The 18890-nt window shown below is 43.0% G+C and overlaps 1 protein-coding gene across 4 annotated transcripts in view; it reads left to right on the forward strand.

Annotated features, from left to right (window-relative positions):
* Positions 1-18890, forward strand: part of FEZ2 (fasciculation and elongation protein zeta 2) — a 44097-nt gene that overhangs the window by 18771 nt on the left and 6436 nt on the right. For 3 of the 4 annotated variants that reach the window (XM_072140760.1, XM_072140761.1, XM_072140759.1), the window contains exons 4-8: positions 4420-4564; positions 6445-6713; positions 11951-12031; positions 14870-14945; positions 16349-16414. In XM_072140760.1, the coding sequence (XP_071996861.1) occupies positions 4420-4564; positions 6445-6713; positions 11951-12031; positions 14870-14945; positions 16349-16414 (637 nt within the window). The remainder of the gene's footprint in view (positions 1-4419; positions 4565-6444; positions 6714-11950; positions 12032-14869; positions 14946-16348; positions 16415-18890) is intronic. The other variant, XM_072140762.1, reaches the window with a different exon arrangement.

Genomic DNA, 18890 nt, shown 5'->3' on the forward strand with positions numbered 1-18890 from the left:
AATCTTGCTAAAAAGTGCCTGTGTCTTATAGAGCGAAGGTCAGGAGGATCCAGCACTGCCAGACCCTGCTGATCGCTGTAATGGAGATCGGGTGATTCCCTGATGTAGAGCTTCCCCCGATCTCCCAGAGAGGAGCCTCCATACTGCTCTCTCCCTCTGCCTCCAGGTACAGGACCTGCAGTTATGTCTGAATCACATGCTTCTTACATCAACACAGGTCTGATACAGCCATGCTGCTGGGACAGGGTAAGAAGAAGGGGAATGGGGGAAGTATTTGTATGTGTGTGTATGGGGGGCGGGGGGTTATTCTGTGTGTATCTGGATGGATGATGCAGAGCTGTGTGTGTGTATATATGTGGATGGATGATGCAGAGCTGTGTGTGTATATATGTGGATGGATGATGCAGGGCTGCGTGCTGTGCAACTATGGATGATGCAGGGCTGCGTGCTGTGCAACTATGGATGATGCAGGGCTGCGTGCTGTGCAACTATGGATGATGCAGGGCTGCGTGCTGTGCAACTATGGATGATGCAGGGCTGCGTGCTGTGCAACTATGGATGATGCAGGGCTGCGTGCTGTGCAACTATGGATGATGCAGGGCTGCGTGCTGTGCAACTATGGATGATGCAGGGCTGCGTGCTGTGCAACTATGGATGATGCAGGGCTGCGTGCTGTGCAACTATGGATGATGCAGGGCTGCGTGCTGTGCAACTATGGATGATGCAGGGCTGCGTGCTGTGCAACTATGGATGATGCAGGGCTGCGTGCTGTGCAACTATGGATGATGCAGGGCTGCGTGCTGTGCAACTATGGATGATGCAGGGCTGCGTGCTGTGCAACTATGGATGATGCAGGGCTGCGTGCTGTGCAACTATGGATGATGCAGGGCTGCGTGCTGTGCAACTATGGATGATGCAGGGCTGCGTGCTGTGCAACTATGGATGATGCAGGGCTGCGTGCTGTGCAACTATGGATGATGCAGGGCTGCGTGCTGTGCAACTATGGATGATGCAGGGCTGCGTGCTGTGCAACTATGGATGATGCAGGGCTGCGTGCTGTGCAACTATGGATGATGCAGGGCTGCGTGCTGTGCAACTATGGATGATGCAGGGCTGCGTGCTGTGCAACTATGGATGATGCAGGGCTGCGTGCTGTGCAACTATGGATGATGCAGGGCTGCGTGCTGTGCAACTATGGATGATGCAGGGCTGCGTGCTGTGCAACTATGGATGATGCAGGGCTGCGTGCTGTGCAACTATGGATGATGCAGGGCTGCGTGCTGTGCAACTATGGATGATGCAGGGCTGCGTGCTGTGCAACTATGGATGATGCAGGGCTGCGTGCTGTGCAACTATGGATGATGCAGGGCTGCGTGCTGTGCAACTATGGATGATGCAGGGCTGCGTGCTGTGCAACTATGGATGATGCAGGGCTGCGTGCTGTGCAACTATGGATGATGCAGGGCTGCGTGCTGTGCAACTATGGATGATGCAGGGCTGCGTGCTGTGCAACTATGGATGATGCAGGGCTGCGTGCTGTGCAACTATGGATGATGCAGGGCTGCGTGCTGTGCAACTATGGATGATGCAGGGCTGCGTGCTGTGCAACTATGGATGATGCAGGGCTGCGTGCTGTGCAACTATGGATGATGCAGGGCTGCGTGCTGTGCAACTATGGATGATGCAGGGCTGCGTGCTGTGCAACTATGGATGATGCAGGGCTGCGTGCTGTGCAACTATGGATGATGCAGGGCTGCGTGCTGTGCAACTATGGATGATGCAGGGCTGCGTGCTGTGCAACTATGGATGATGCAGGGCTGCGTGCTGTGCAACTATGGATGATGCAGGGCTGCGTGCTGTGCAACTATGGATGATGCAGGGCTGCGTGCTGTGCAACTATGGATGATGCAGGGCTGCGTGCTGTGCAACTATGGATGATGCAGGGCTGCGTGCTGTGCAACTATGGATGATGCAGGGCTGCGTGCTGTGCAACTATGGATGATGCAGGGCTGCGTGCTGTGCAACTATGGATGATGCAGGGCTGCGTGCTGTGCAACTATGGATGATGCAGTGACACTCCTACAGGTGTGTTCACACATGGTGTTTGTAGCTCGGCCAAATCGCAGCTGCGAGCAGTATCTAGCACCCGGTGTTTGGATGATGCAGGGCTGTGTGCTGTGCAACTATAAAAAAGTTATTGGTGTCAGAATTGGGCGAAATCATGTTTTTTTTGTATAAAAGGTTTGAATTTTTTTTTTTTTAATCTATGTACATTTGGCATTGCTGTGATCGTACCAAACCAAATAATACATTTGGATTGCACAGTTAGGAATTTTTTTTCCCCAGCTATCTAGTGCACGGCATGGAATATCAAATACCGTCACTAGGTAGGACAATTTGTTGCGTAGAAAGCACCTCTTATACAGCTCTGTACATAGAAAAAATGGAAACTGAAACAGGAAACAGCGGTGTCAAGAGGTGAAATGGAATCTATAGCTGGTGAAAGGTTCCAATAGCTGATTAAAAATGTCTTTGTCAGCATTCTGAATAATTTCAGTAGTTTTATATACCGTAAGTATAACTCACATTATCTGGCTCCCTGTCAGCAGCATGTGGTGAATCTCAGGGAAAGGGGGCAGCTGCAGCCTGTGTGTGCCTGTATCTTCTCTCCTCCAAACTTATGCTCCCTCCCCCCTCCCTACTATCTGTCATTTGCATTGAGCAGGCAGGAGGAGCGGAATAATTCCTATTTTAGCAAATAAATGTTATTGGTTGTGTAATGAATTTCCCAATATACTTTCTATTTTCTAGCTTTCTAGATCTGATTGCTGTCATTCTATAGACCATGACCATGGTGCAAGGCTTGTTATATCCCTAAATACTGTCTGTGATATAACGAGCTGTGTGACAATGGTCAGATTTCTGTCCACTGGAAATAAACATAGAATGACAGCAAGCAGAGATCTAGAAAATTGTGAGGATTTAATATAGAAATTAAATAGGAAAATTTTATAGAAACCAGAACATTAATTTAACAAAATTGGAATACCCCCTTAAGTATGCATGAGGCCGAGCTGTTGCCGGATGCTTTCTCTCAACTTTAAGCGTAACTGTAAAGCTATAGTGTTTGTTTTCAAAGGAGGAATCACATATAATAATTTGGTAAAAAAACAGAAAGCTGCCTACTTTGTGCTGCTCGCCCTTTTCTTTCCAAAGTTATGTCATTTTCTGTTCTGAAAGTGTTTGATAAAAATCTTTCTCACCTGAGGTGAAGTGGGCGGAGACTAATGTCTGTCAGTCTATGCCCTCAGGCTGAGGCCAGTTAGCTTGCCTACAGATCCCATGATGCCTTGTGTTCTCTCTCAAAGTCATTTGGCATTAAATCCATTTAGTTTTCCTCAAGTAAATCCAGTGAACACTGCAAATACAAGATGTTTATGGTGACAGCCTGGCAGCTTCCACCACATGGAGGAGCAGGGAACATGTAATAAGTGATTGAAATCATTATTACATGCCTTTGCTGTGTGAGCACTAAGGGTTAATGGCTTTTCTGAACGGAGCTGATGCTGCTGATGACAAGGTGGGGGAGGGGAGCAGCATGAGGTGCAGAGAGAGACAGAGAAAGTTCTGTAGAATCACAGACTGGGATGGAGGGGCTGATGGGGAACAGAGAGCTCTTGTACCTCACTATTTTGTGCAGGAGGCTTCTACATTCACTGATTTGTTCACAATCAAGCTCTTCTACAGGCACTGTCACATGACCTCCTCCTCTGTAACAGGGAGCAGCAGCTCCTCCCCTACCATGAAACCAACCAAGTGTAAACAAAGCACAGTCTCATAGGACTTATCAGAACATGGGGAGGAGGCAGCCATTGCAGCTCTGAGGTAATCTGAGGGCTATAGCAAGAAACTACTGAATATAGGTAACAAGATAATAGGCAAAGTTGTTTTACATCCCAATTGATTTGATGAGCTATTGATTTGTGGATAAAAAAACCTTTACAGTCACTCTTTAAAGCACTTTTAGTCCTCACAGAAACTGAAATGCACAAAATTTGTCTGCAACCAGGTTCTTTGCTGAATCTTGGTGGGTCCTGTTGTAAATAACTGCTTGCTGAATACCATATTCTTCCTGCTGAGAAAATAAACTTACAGTACGCCCTTGGTGTCAGTACATTTAGAATACAATGGCTGAAAAATGTTAGAAATGAATATAAATGTATGATTCCCGGGGGTAGTCTCAGAACCCTGTACACATGTTATCTTCTACATACTGTATTTTACCAATACTGCACAAGTTGAGAGCAATGGCTAGTTGCTTCTGTGTGAAGGATTTATGTGTGATATGTCTTCCTTACCTTGATGCACAGGTTTTATGATGTTATAAGAAACTCCCTAACTGTGATTTCTTCCTGGTAGGTTATTGAAGAAATTGAGGAAATGATGCAGGAGTCCCCTGATCCAGAAGAGGATGATACACCATCTCAGTCAGATCGTCTGTCTATGCTTTCACAAGAGATCCAGACGCTCAAAAAGTCTTCCACCAATAGTAGCCATGAAGATAGTAAGTCATCCTGTAAAAATCTCATTTTGCTTTTCCTTTCCTGATGGCGCAGAGGCTTGTAATCGCTGGAGTCGGAGGATAGGGGTTGGCTTTCTATTTGGGGGTGCCGTGGTGCGACCTCCACAGATCACGGGAATGGGGTTGGTTGTGCCCCAAATTAATTGTATAGCTAGTCACCCATGCACCCTGCTGCTCTATGCATCTCTATGGTGCATGATAAAGGCTGTATTGTTTACTATGTCTCACCACATCCATTGGCCTGCTTCTAGCACCCAAACCATGACTTGCTGTGCTGCAGTTTTTTTTTTTTTTAATTGTCTATGATGCTGAGAGAGATGGAAGAGCACAGCACTACTTCTTTCAGTGCCATAAAAAGGGTATGAAGTGTCCGCGTACCTCCTTGACCTGCCGATCCATTAGATTGGGGTTTCAATATCCCCTGTTTGCTTAATTCATGGGGATCCATCACTGTGATCCTCTGATTAGCTAGCTATCCCCATAGTGTGCAGAACTTGATAATCGCCCAGCTTAATGTTCACTGTAACAGATTGCACATTTGTTTTTCCTGTATCCCCCCCCCCCCCCCAACTCCCTCCGAAGAGGCAGAGCAGCTGAGGTCATAAGAGAAGATGTAGCACCTCAGACCTCATGGTATGTGGCGTCTGAGCTCCACATTACACCACATTGGCCTTTCTATCCGGTTTGTAGTAATACAACGAGGATTATAAAACTTGAATCCAGCTCATTAATATGCATTTCAGCTGAACATCCTACATGAAAGGCATCTTTAATTGCTTTGAGATTATTCACCAGGCAGCTTCTCCGTCCTTGAGTGTTACGTGCCCGGAGATACGATCCTCCTGCACTTCTGTCATTGAAAGAGAAACTTGGCCATTGGGGACAAGAACAAATGTGACTTCGAAGTTCTTCAGTTCTTTGAGTGGTACAACACTAAGCTTCTATAAATGTGCAAATATGACCAGTAGAGAGGGAAAGCCCGGATACCTCATTGGTATAAGATCAGTGACACTCCTACAGGTGTGTTCACACATGGTGTTTGTAGCTCGGTAGACAATGCAAAATGCTGTTTGAGATTTATCATATACAGGTGCAGGACGGCCATCCTCCCACCCCCCCTCCTCCCGTGTTGCGCCACATCAAGGGGCTAAGGCCTCTTGATGTATTTAACAGCCGGCAAGCAAAACCATACCAGGTCCAACCTTGTCTTGCACAAAAACCACCAATCGAAAGTTCACTTGTTTTTTAAAAGAACCCAGAGACTGAAACGCCACATTCCTGCCGTCTCCACACCCATAGGGTGGAGGTGGCGTGCTCACTTTTAATCACAAATTCTTGAACTGCACAAGAATTTTCCATTATTCCACTGCCTCTATGCCAGAAAACTGCTGTAGAAGTGGTGATAAATCTTCCCGTGTGCTTATTGTCAATCGCTTGCATTTAACTGGGAACATAGAAGTGACGGGGCCGCCTCGGGCATTTGCATTGCATTTGTAAGCATAATGCAAACCCTTTTTGTGAACACACCATGAAGGAGTCGGAGTGCATTTGAGCTATGTAGCCTATTCTGCCTCTTCTAGTGACCGAAGTCATGTCCTTCACGTCATCCTTCTACATCATACAAACAACATAGAGTTAGATGATACCATTGAAGAGCCTGGAGATCTGCATCTAATTTTTGTCAGGTCCCAACCAGTAACGCCCGGTTGAAAAATAACAGGTAGAAAGAAGGGGAGAAGATCTCTGCACATGGAATATGTAGTTACTAATATTATTGCCATTATTTTATAATAAGTTCTAAATTTTATTTCTCTTATTTTCTCTTACTTGTGTTCTCAGTTTCATCTCCTCTGTTTCCATAGGGGTGAAGCAGATGTCTGTGGCGGAGTTAAATGATCTTTTAGAGGAAATTGAGATGGCTATTAAGGATTACTCCGAGGAGCTGGTGCAACAGCTGGCTTTACGGGATGAGCTAGAGTTTGAGAAAGAAGTGAAAAATAGCTTCATCTCTGTTCTCATCGAAGTGCAGAACAAACAGAAAGAACACAAGGAGAATGTCAAAAAGAAACGAAAGCTGAAAACTAACAGCACACAGAATGGAAAACAGGAGAAAAGTCATGTGCCAGGAACGGTAAGGGCAAAGGTCTGCTGGGCTGTGAAGCTGGGGCTCAACAGACTGGATTGTGAACTCTTCTGTAAATACCATTATAGTCTTTAGGATCCTAGGTGGCTGTATTCCAATGGTTAGTGTTTTTTTTTTTTTTTTTTGTCCCTGGGAATTGGTCCAGCTGCTCAGCTCAGGAGCAGCATGATGTTTTCTCCCTCATGTCTAGAAAATAAAATACAGTTCGAAAGCAGCTTAATGATTCTCCAATTTAACTCTGCTCTCTTGAAAGAGGTATTCCCATGAATACAACATTCTTAAATATACTCAGGACAACAAAATAACCCATTCTCCAAATTACTGTTAACAAAATACAGCATTTTGCAGATATAATTCCAACCTGTCTCTATCAGTCTTGGTGTTTACCATTTAGGTTGTCCCTTGATATGACTGTAAATCTTCTGACTATGGTCATGAATAGTTTCTCTTGCCTGCATGATGCAGTGCACTCTGTCTCCTGCCCCTCCCCTGCATTACAAGACCAGCTCAGGCACAGGCACTTTCTGTCGGCAATCAGCCGTGTGCAGACAATTGCTCTAGAGGTACAGGTTTATATAGCAGAGCTGACTGAGTTTTATTGATTAGGTGAGTGTGCAGAGCTGAGGCTGTTATTGTGTTTTACATCCATCTCATGGATCTCCTCAACTCTCATCTCCTATGTCTTTCTCTGTCATCTCTCTTTTTCTATCTGTAGAATGTTCAGAAGGTAAGTAAGTGTAGATAAACCCTGTATCCTGATAGTCTAAGCACATTGTCAGCACACAGCATCTCATAGCACAGAGTAATCATGAAGTGTCTGCTTAGAGTCCCTGTCCACACTCTGGAATCTTACACTGACCATCACTGAGTAAAATTGTAAAGTAAGGGGTTAAAAATGATCTTACTTCTCTCCTGCAAAGTACAGGAAAGAAATGCTGGCAAGCATTTTATTACAGATCTGGAGCAAATTTAAAATTTCATAGGAATTGCACTCTTGTCATTGCCTTTTTTTTTTTTTTTTTTTATAAATGATGTCGCTGTCCGCCGTCCAGTTGTTCACTGTTAATTTTCTTTATTTAACAGTATCGCGTTTCTTTAACCATTTTTTTTTTTTTCCTACAAACTTGATAACTGCACCAAATGAAGCTTCAGAATGGAAAGCAATCCTCTACAACGCTGAGCAGGCTGAACTGCAGTTGTGCGCACACCACTGCCGAGATCTGTAGTTTGCCATGATTGAGGCTGATTTGCTGACAAGCTCTTCATGCATTCGCTTCCAGCTGGCCTTGTGCAGTATTGCAGAGCTAAAGTTGTAAAGCCGCCTGCAGTTCATCTGCTGCCATGGATCAGAGAGTTGGTCTAATGTTACAGAGCTAAATGGAAACAGTAGCTAAGTCAATATATCTTCATGGCGTCTTAAAGGGGTTTTCCCACATACTAAAGTTGGGCTCTCTCAACGGGATAGGGCCTAACTTGCTGTTCGGTGGGGGTCCCAGTGCTGAGACCTCCACAGATTGCAAAATCGATCAGACTAAAGGAGCAGAGGGGCACATAAGACCGTTCTTCTCCATTAATCTCTATGGAGCTGACGGAGATCAGTGAGCGCAGCGCTCAGCAATTTCTGTCAGCTCCATAGAGATTAATGTGCCCCTCTGCTCCATTAGTCTGACGAAGCGGTGGGTCAGACGGAGGTACCGAGACCCCATCGGACCCCTTGTTTTTGCAATCTCTGGGGGTCTCTGCACTGAGACTACCACTGATCAGCAAGTTAGGCCTTATCCTGTGGAGAGGGCCTAAGTTTAGTTTGTGGGAAAACCCTTTTAAAGTTCAGTTACATATATTAAAAAAAATGGATATATTTTTTTTTATCTACATAGGGCATTTGCAGTTTTAGAAAACAAACATTGCACTTCTATAAAGAGATCCCAATTTTTTTTATTTTGGGAGCCCGTTTTTAAAGTGGGCAGCGTCAAGGTGTTTGCAAGGCAACTGTGCAAACTTGTGTCAAAATGTGACCTGAGTTGGTGTTGAGACCTGGTTGGTTTGTATGGCCGGGTATAAGCTGTGTACACCTGCAGTATTTGTAAAGGTAGCCCTCTTGCATGGCTGAATGCTAGCCACACGAACGGCAGCTAACATATGGCTGCCATTTGAGTTCATTCTGCATGGAACGGTTAGCACACACGTGTGTCACGGTAGCATGCCATTGCCAGAAAAAAAGAGAGAGCTTATCTTTTGCTGTAATAATGGCCCATCAGCACCTTTCCCTATGGAGAGGAGAGGGTTAAGAAGTGCTCACCTCTCCAGCCGAATGCATGCTACACCCTAATGCTTCTCCAGCTGTTACACTGCCCCCCCCCCTGCTCCCTCAGCTCCCCCCTTTCCTGTACCTGATAGTAATCTTGCTCACAGTGGGGGGGGGGGGTTCTCCTTGCACAGTGTAACATCTTGTGTATCTGCAGCACTAAGGGGCTTTGGTCACACACCCCAGAGTTCTTTGGTTTCATTAGCATTATTTTAAAAGTTGATTTAAGAAGGGAGGAGATGATGGCTAACAAATATAATAAGATCACCACAGTCACAGTGCCTGGATCTATCTATACGCATGTGTCCCTTGGTTTGTTCTTGTAACACTGCTGCAGCAGTTAACAGGTTATACACCCGTGATCAGAGCCCACTCCGATCTGCCGCAGTCGGCGTGACCGCCTATGCATGTGCTTAGGCTGACACTGCTAATACCCTGCAATACATGATTATTGCAGGATATTATCATGAACAAGCAATCAGATGATTGCTTGTTCATGTCCCATGGAGGAAGTAGTAAAAAAGTAAAAAAAAGTTTTTCGATAAAAAAAATAAAGTAATAAATCACTTAAAATGCCAATAAGCCCCATAACCTATAAAGAGACATATAACGCTAAAAAAAAAGTCTAAATCATAACACAAACCCCACATATATAGTATCACCGTGTCCATAACAATCCGTAGAATAAAACTAAAAAATGATAGATTTTTCTCACATTAGGGTTTTATTTGGCAAATTTAGTAAAACGTAAGAATAAATATTCATGTCTGGTATCCCCGTAATCGTATCGACCCATAGAATAAAGATAACATGATTACTAGGCTATACAGTGAACACAAAAAAAAAACAAAAGGAAAAAATCCAGTGCAGAATTGGTTATTTTTTTACTCCTGCCCTCAAAAAAAAAAATTCTAAATTTTCAACAATAGGGCATACCAACCCCAAAATGGTAACACTGGAAAAAGCATCTCGTCCCTCAAAAAAAAATGCCATCACATGGCCCCAATAACGGAAAAGCAAAAATTTTATAGCCTTCAAAAGGGGGCAACGAGAAAACTAAAATCCTGGCAGCTGCAGGGTGCTCCTTCCCTTCTGCGCCTCACTGTGCCCCCATAAAACAAGTCACGGCCACATATGGGGGGTCTCTGTACTCAGGAGAAATTGCAGAACAAATTGTATGGTGGATTTTATCTTTTTATCTGTTGGAAATGTGTAAATTTTAGAGCTAAATGAACGTATAACCGGCACAATTTGACCGTTCTAAATTTCACCTCCATTTTGATTTCATTACTATGAAGATCTCAAGGGGTTAACAATCTTCCTAAAAGCTGTTTCTGATAGTTTGAGGGGTGCAGATTTGAAAATGGGTTGATTATATTGGGGGTTTTTGATGGTAAATATGTAAAATTTAATTCAAAACGGGATTTATCCCCAAAGTAGTCAATTCTGAAAGTACAGAAAATCGGTGTTCGATTTGTAAGCCGCGTGACATCAAAATAAATTATCCAGACATTTCAAAAATGATGAAAATGTAAAGTAGACATATGGGAAATTGTTATTTGGCAATTTTATTTAGGTGCTAAATATATCTGCCTGAAATCACAATGATTTCAAATTTCGACAATGGCAAATTTTTCAAAAAAATCCAATTTTTTTTTCTTATCAGCCGACATTTACCACTAAAATGAAGTACAACATGTGGGAAAAAACTATCTCAGAATAGCTTTGATAACAGTGTTCAAAAGTTATAACCATATAAATCTACACATGTCAGAATCCAAAAAATGGGGCTGAGCCTTAGGCTGCATTCACACTACCGCAAGGGGGAAGTATATACGGCCGACGTATATACGGCCGATATACATCCCCCATAGACGGCAATGGGTGCGCCGTGCGCCATATATCCCTAGCAGCGCTCTCCCCCTCCTCCTCTCCCCGCGCGCTGCCGTGTGCCCGCCGTGCTACGGTACCGCGGGCATCGGTCGTGTGAATCCAGCCTTAAGCTGTAAAATGGCTGCGTCCTTAAGGAGTTAATTCTGTGTGTATTGATTTTGTAGCTTTTAGGTTAATAATATTGATAGTCTTCTTTCAAATGACTATAAAAGCATCATATACTGTTTTTTTATTTGTTTTTAATGTATTTTTTTATATATGGTGAATACTTGGTCTTATACTACTAAACAGATTTGCTTAACAACTTCCACTTATATGTGTCCATGGTTGGATTATAACTGGTTATTCGTATTGGCTGAGACATTGGTTCACCTCGCATGTACGTTTGTCTTTGAGAAGGGGACACATCACTTCTGGCTGAACGCTGTCCTGCTTTGCACTGAAATGACCTGAGGCAGGGATAAAAGTAGTACCAGAATCTGGAACAGACATGAGAATATTACTGTACAAAGTCAAAGCTGAGCATACACATAACATTCACTTTTACGTGAGCTGTATTTATAACTAGGTGCTCAAATGTTGTTTTCTTTTTAGCTTCAGAACTTGATATTGCAAAATGAATGTCTTGGAGATATGTCACATTAACTTTAAATGTGGTAGTATAGTAGCAGCAGGACTCTATAAAATACATTTATATTCCAGGATTGTAGCTGGATTTGGAGCACTGGTACATTGATGTGTAAGAGCTCTTCAAGGTACTGCTGCACAGCCCTTATCATATGCTCTGTCAATGCTGCTGCAGCTTCTGTTTGAATGCTGCAGTGGTTATTCAGATGGAGCAGTGAACACAGCACAGAACCTCCCGAGTCCAGCTACAATCCCAGAATAAAATTCATTTTTCTCAGTAACAGTATTGTGTTTGTTATTGTGGGCTTTTCTTTCACTACATCTAACTTTCAATACTGTCTAACATCTTACTAACCTCCTTCTTTCTCTTCCTTCCTTTACTGCTTCTGTGCCTCTTTAGCGTTTCAGCATGGAAGGCTTGTCAAACGTCATACAGAATAGCTTTCGTCAGACTTTTGGAAATTCGGGTGGAGAGAAACAGGTGCTGGGATTTTCTTTTTCATCTCCTCCTGTCTTCCCTTCTTTTAAGTGTCACTATAGAAATATCTACTCTCATGATTATTTAATATCCTTTGACTGTGCATAGTACAATTGCTGAATTCTGTGTGTTTATGCTTAATCAAAACTAGAATTTCAGCTAAAATCAAGATTGTTGTGTTTTGGGCCATTCTCAATAACTTCTACACCGGATTTAGGCCACATGCACACAAGTGTATGGGGGCCAGGGATGCTGCTGTCTAATTTGTGTATCATAGCCCCGACAGAGGTCTATGGCACCCAATCAGAGAAAAGTTTTTATGGCATGGCCACTCTGCTTTCAATAGAGAGGGGTGAGGAGCGCTCACATTCCCCTGGCTGTAGCTTACTACAGTGCACAGTGCACACTGCCGTGTTCATGTAGCCTTACTAAAAGGTTCTGGTTCATGGTAAATTTAGGAGACCATGGCATACCCAGTCCTCCTGTGCCCCACCACACCCACTTTCTTTGTGGTGTCCCGTAAAAACCTCGAAGTTGCAAAATCTGTGGCGTGCACCCAGATTTGTGACTTTTAAATGCCTTGTGTGGCAGAAAGATGGCATAGAAGCATAATTAATTCTCCCCTCCCCTTCCCCAAAAAATGTCCATCCAAATTTTGCAACCATACTACCAGGTAACCTGAGCAAGAAGTCCTCTGTATGGTCACTTTAAATGGGAATGTATTTGGTTTACCAGATTTGGTCAAGTTTCATTTGCAATCATCTTTAGAATTCAATTGAATTCGGCACATCATTTGTGACATCCCTTAGGACCAGAAATTGGCCAAAGCGGTTCTCTAAACCGCTAAGTACCAGAAAGACCCCGGAGCCGGGTAAGTATACATTTTTGTTTTGTTCTGGAAGGTTTCCTTGCAATAATAAAGGTTCTAAGTCTGACGCAGAAAAAAAAATACTGGTACTGTTTACAACCCTGCCATGTTACTAGGCAAGATTTCTTTTTGATTCAGAGAGTTAAGAGTCTGTCTTTCATGGAATACTAGATTGTCTGTGTAGCTACACTACTGAAGAATCGTTCTAAATATTTTTTGATAAATGAGAAGGTCTCCATTTAACACAAGAAAATAGTGGCCTTTTTTGTGTGGGCAGACGTCTGGTTAACTTTAGCACATTGAAAATATAATCTTCAACTCCCCCGAGATGGCCCTGCTACATAAGTGTGATAAAAGGGAAAGTTTAAAGGGGTATTCAGGGAATATGAACGTCTGACACCTCAACCCTTAATGCTATAAACTAATGAATACAACAAAACTCAATGTCATTAATCACAAAATGGAGCTTAAATTGTTTACTTTAGAGAGCCAATAAAGTTTTGTGCATCATAAAAGCAGTCGGAGTTATCTCCAAGATGGCCGCCGCAAGATGCTACGATTCCCATGGTCCCTCAGTTCTCAGTCACAATTCTTCCTCTTATGCTTTGCTCCCAGTGACGGACTGTCCTGCTCTGTTACCATAGTAACGTGTTTAACTGCCATCACCTCACATTGCCTCACTTGGATAACATCGCCACAACACTACCCAAACTGGATGCACTGAAACCAACCTGCTACAGCCAAACAAAGTGATGATCACATGACCTGTGTTCTTTTCCAAAGCGATCAAATCAATGGACTGATTAAAGGGCCAGTAGCATTTTAATTCTCCATTATAGTCTATATCAGGTGGCACTCAGGGCCCTCTCTGTGGGCACTCAGACTATTGCCCCAATTTTACCAAACAGGACCAAATCCACCAAATCTTCCTGCAGTCCCAAGCAACTTAAAAGATGCTGCTCTCAGCACTATTCTAAATTGACACTTCATTGGCTATTTGGAACAGCAGGAAAAGTGAGAAGGTGTTGACCGAACTCCATTGTCTTTGGAGGTCCTCCTGCTGTACCCACCATTCTTCCTGGAGAGAAGCTACAATAGTAGTCTGAATTTGTCCACCTTCTTTCAACTGTATTGGTGGCCTCAGGGGAACCAATACAATTGAATGATGTTGAAGAACAGTTAGCAATAAGTTGGCACTTCATGGTAAATAAGTGAATTCTGGTTGTAGTTTGGGCACTCGGTCTCTAAAAGGTTCACCATCACTGGTCTATATTATAGTCTATATCCACAACATTTTTTTGCTAATGGGAGCTAAATTTTAAATAATAATTAATTACACATTAGCTCATATCTTAATGGCCCATTTAAATATGAATTTATGCTTATTCCTAGAATACTCCTTTAACTTTATTATTATTCCAACTGAAATGTAAGACTAATTATTACTGGGAATTGACTCCTATTTCCTTTTTTTTTTTCTTCTGTCTCCACATACAGTTAAAATGTATAACCTTCTGTAGTATGGATGTTTTTCAAAATTATTTTGACACTGCTTGGAAGGGGCATATTGTAGGCTGATGAGATAGATGTGTTGTATAGGCATATCTAAATCTAGTGCCATTTCCAGGTTGACTAGCCATCTGCCATCCATCCATGTCCTTGCTACAGCTGCAGGACAAGCTGTGATTTGCTGTGACTGTATTGCTGCTTGTATTTCTTTTTTTTTTTTTTTTTTAACATTTTCCTATTGTTTTGGATGTCTTGGTGTGGTGTACCAGATAAAGAACCAATCGGGCAAATATGGCTATGAACTTGGAGCACATAGAATTATTTATTTGTTTAATCAGCAAGGAGGTGTTGAACTATTTTTACATTTTTTTTTGTTTCTATGTTATTTTAACACTCAATAGTTTTCCATAAGTGAACATTTGCAATAATTTTGTAAACCTTTTTTGTTTAATTTTTATTCACAGTATTTAACAACTGTTATTCCGTACGAAAAGAAAAGTGTTCCTCCTTCTGTTGAAGACCTCCAAATACTAACTAAAAGTGAGTACAAAATATTGTTTAGTTCATGAACCTTCAACAATACCATCTTCCCTCATGTCTAAGCAGTGTTCCAGAAGGTGTACTCTTCCTATCAACTCTCCACATCCTAGACAAAAACTTCATCTTCAACTTTTACATTTACACAGCCGTAGTGGGGACGTGTGTGTGGGGGGGGGTGTGGAGCAGCGCTATTTCCTACGGTGAGGGGGGGGTGAGCAGCGCTATTTCCTAGGGGGGTGTGAGCAGCGCTATTTCCTACGGGGGTGGGGGGCGGTGAGCAGCGCTATTTCCTACGGGGGGGGGTGAGCAGCGCTATTTTCTACAGAGAGGGCGGGAAGAGCCCTCTTTCTCTAGCGTCCTGGTGTCTGCAAGCTCACGTCCAAGTGAATGCAGCCTTACTGTGGTTGTGCAGAGTGAAGATCAGCGTAGCTTAGGGTTCGCAAACATTCAGGTTCCATTAGTTGCGATACTGGGGTTCGGTGATATATAGTAGCTAACTTTCTTACAAAGTTTTTAAAGTAGAAAGTAGACTTGCATGGCTCCTCTTCTGGAGTATCGCTGCTTCTGTCCATCTTACGTGCAATACAGAATTCAGCAACGGTTGTCGGATTTCATAGAAGATTGATGCAAAAGAGCAGGGGGCCAAGTGAGTCAGAGAAGTTGTCTCAACCCACAAATTCAGACGCAAAGGGTAAATAATGTCCAATAATGGGTAGAACCCCGTTCTTGCACAGTATAAGTCATGTCTTTTGGTGAAATATACATGATATACACAGGCATTTCCTGAGTTATGTACAAAATAGGTTCTTAAGGTTTGTACTTAAAGGGGTTGGTCGGACCGCTCGTTTTCACGATCTGCGGGGGTCTCTGCACTGAGACCCCCACTGATCAGCAAGTTAGGCCCTACCCTGTGGATAGGACTCAGAACAGCTCAGAACATTGCTGTGAGCTGCCCCTCTCTACTCGTCCAAATGTCCCTGACTTGTAACATTTACAAGATGTATAAACAAATATTAGAATAGCGCTTTAAGGAGGGACACAAAGGCCACAGTAGCCTGCAGCTAACTCACAGCATTGTAGATTTCATGTACACAATTCCTAAATATAAATTGCAGAATGATTTCCACTGCATGTAGTTACTGAATGGGTTGAGTTCTGCATTTCTCCCGATGGAAGTAAATGGTGGTGGAATCCCAGCTGTTCATGTTTCTGCTGCAGTCTGGATGTCCCATCCGAATGTATTCCCGACATTAACAAGGCTATTTTGTCTGGTCTGTGATTGATGATTGCAACCTTCATGGACTGATATAAATATATTTACAGCCGCCTATTTAGGTGCTATTTATACATGAGTGCTTTGTGTGGGAGATATAAATTTGATTTATGTGCTTCCTCCTTTCCAGTTCTTCATGCAATGAAGGATGACAGCGAAAAAGTCCCAACATTGCTAACAGACTACATTTTAAAAGGTAAATCCCCTGATCATTATTGCTGTACAATAACCTATAAGGGCACATTTACTTATATTAGTGAAAACCATTATAAAAACCAAAATGGTAAATGACAAACTAGGCCTGTTTTATATTCTCTCCTCGTATATCCTGGAAAGGCTCTTGGCATTTCGGTTTAAAAGGACCTGTCAGCTCTCTGGATATCTAGTATAGTGAATATCTGCATTCTTTCTTACTGTTAAAAAAAATAATAATTTCTAACGCTTCATTGTGCTGTTACCGCTTGAATAGTCTAAATTGTCAACTGGGTGATTACAGTTGGGTGGGTGGCCATTTACATGATGACACTGTCCAATCAGTGATTGTCGAAATACACCCCCTTAACAACAGGACAGCACAAGCAACAGTGGACACTTCTAGCTGGATATTAAACGATGTAAAAGAAATTCTATTTTGTCGCCTTAAGACCAATCACAGCACAGTTTTCATGTTTGGCTTTTCATTTTTCTCTATATCCGTGTTATTGCAGAGATAAATTTTTCACATTTTTCTTAGAACAATTCCAAGACCTGATGTGGAAAATGTCCTGAAATGGGATGTAGCGATCACATCCGCTCTTGTCATCTCCTCTTGATAAGCCATCTGATAGTTCTGCGCTCATTATAGGAGGTGGATGCATAATTAAACAAAAGAAAATCTACACCCAAAGACGTTAACCCTCTATATCACTTCCATTTACTAAAATAAATCCGATACAAATTCAGTCTGTGCCTAGACCTAGAGCAGGGACTTTACTTCCCCCACAGTCGTGTTTGTCAGTCACCAGTCCGTCCTGCAGTATACAGCCCCAGCCTCCGAGGTCATGGCGACACAGAAATCCCAATTTGAGCTTCTAATCCAAGTGTTTACTATATAATTGTTTGCGCTGCCTGCTCCCACCGAGTCATGTTTGAGCAGGATGATAGGTTTTCTTGAATTTGCCTGGTAAAATAATGCACTGTTACACAATGAATGGCTATCCAGAGAACTCCAGTTAGATTTCACCCTTCTCACACCAGGCTACCTACCAGGGAGGGGGTTGGGCAAACAAAACATGCAGCAAACACGCGGGCTGTATGGAGAGGACTTTGCCCGTGAGCCCTCTCCATCCCTTAATGGCCTATTACGTCATTGGTGGTTAAAGGGACCGTGTCATCTCATTTGACCCCATGAACCCCCTGCAGAAAACTGACATACGAGTACACAGGCGTAAGTCAAGGTGTGTATGGAGAGGGCTCCAACAGGGCCCTCTCCATGCAAATTGGTTTTTTGTTGCACATTGCAATAGACACCCAGCATCAACACCTGCAAACGGTGCTAGCGCTGATTACTGCAGTTAATGCTGGTAGCACGTGAAAGCCACCTGCACGTGGTCACTGCAATATTGTCTGTGATTGTTGGGCCCCATGAGTGTGCCGGTGGCACCTTGTAACAGATCATTTAAAAATCCACCATATACTACAGTATATGGTAGGATCAAACACACAACCTAGGGTTAAAGTACCATTGGGGGTCTAAAAAAAGTTAAAAATATTTTAAAAAGTTTAAATTGCCACCCTTTCCCTACAACTGGTATAAAAATAAACAATAAAAGTCATAAACTTGTTAGCTATCACTGTGTCCCTAAAGTCCTGATCTATCAATATATTTAGAAAAAAATTCAAATAAGAACTGATCGTACAGTTCCATAAATGGTATCTTTGAAAATGTCACCATGTCCTGCAAAAAATGCCATCATACACCACTCCATATGAAAAAGTTGTTGCAAAATTAAGGAAAATTTTTAGCAATAAAGGTTTTTTAAACTTAATGAAACCTACATAAATGTGATTTTGCACCCACCCAAAGAATAAAGCGGCTGTGCCGTAAAAACGGCACACATTTTCTGAGCAAGTACAGCTGCCCCCCCCCACCATTCCTTATAAACGCAAACATGAAAAAGGGCATCGGCGGGAAGAGGTTAAACTACTGGCCCCCACAGGTTAGGGCAGTGATGGCGAACCTTTTGGAGACCGAGTGCCCAAGCTGCAACCAAAACCCGTTTATATGTCGCAAAGTGCCAACATGACAATTTAAGCAGTAACTTATTGATCTCTGCTGTATCACAGGTTTTAATCGAGTTCAACAATGCAATAGAAAGATGATGATGGGGAAAATTAGATTGTAGCTTCTCTCCAGGATCCCCTGAAAAGGAAGAATCAGGAGACCCAAGAGCAGGAGCTCCAATGACAATCCATCTCTATCCACCCCTTCCCGCTCCTCCTGTAGTCCTGGCAGCCAAGGATGTTGCTTTAAAATGGCGGTGAGCATGGCGCATCCTAGGCTCTATTAGACCACAGGAGAAAGCCTTGAGTCCTATCTGGCAAACTCTGTGTTGGGGGTGAAGGCCTGGGTGCCCACAGAAAGGGCTCCGAGTGCCACCTCTGGCAGCCGTGCCATAGGTTCACCACCACTG

The sequence above is a fragment of the Engystomops pustulosus genome, chromosome 3 (genome assembly GCF_040894005.1).
Source record: "Engystomops pustulosus chromosome 3, aEngPut4.maternal, whole genome shotgun sequence".
NCBI lineage: Eukaryota > Metazoa > Chordata > Amphibia > Anura > Leptodactylidae > Engystomops > Engystomops pustulosus.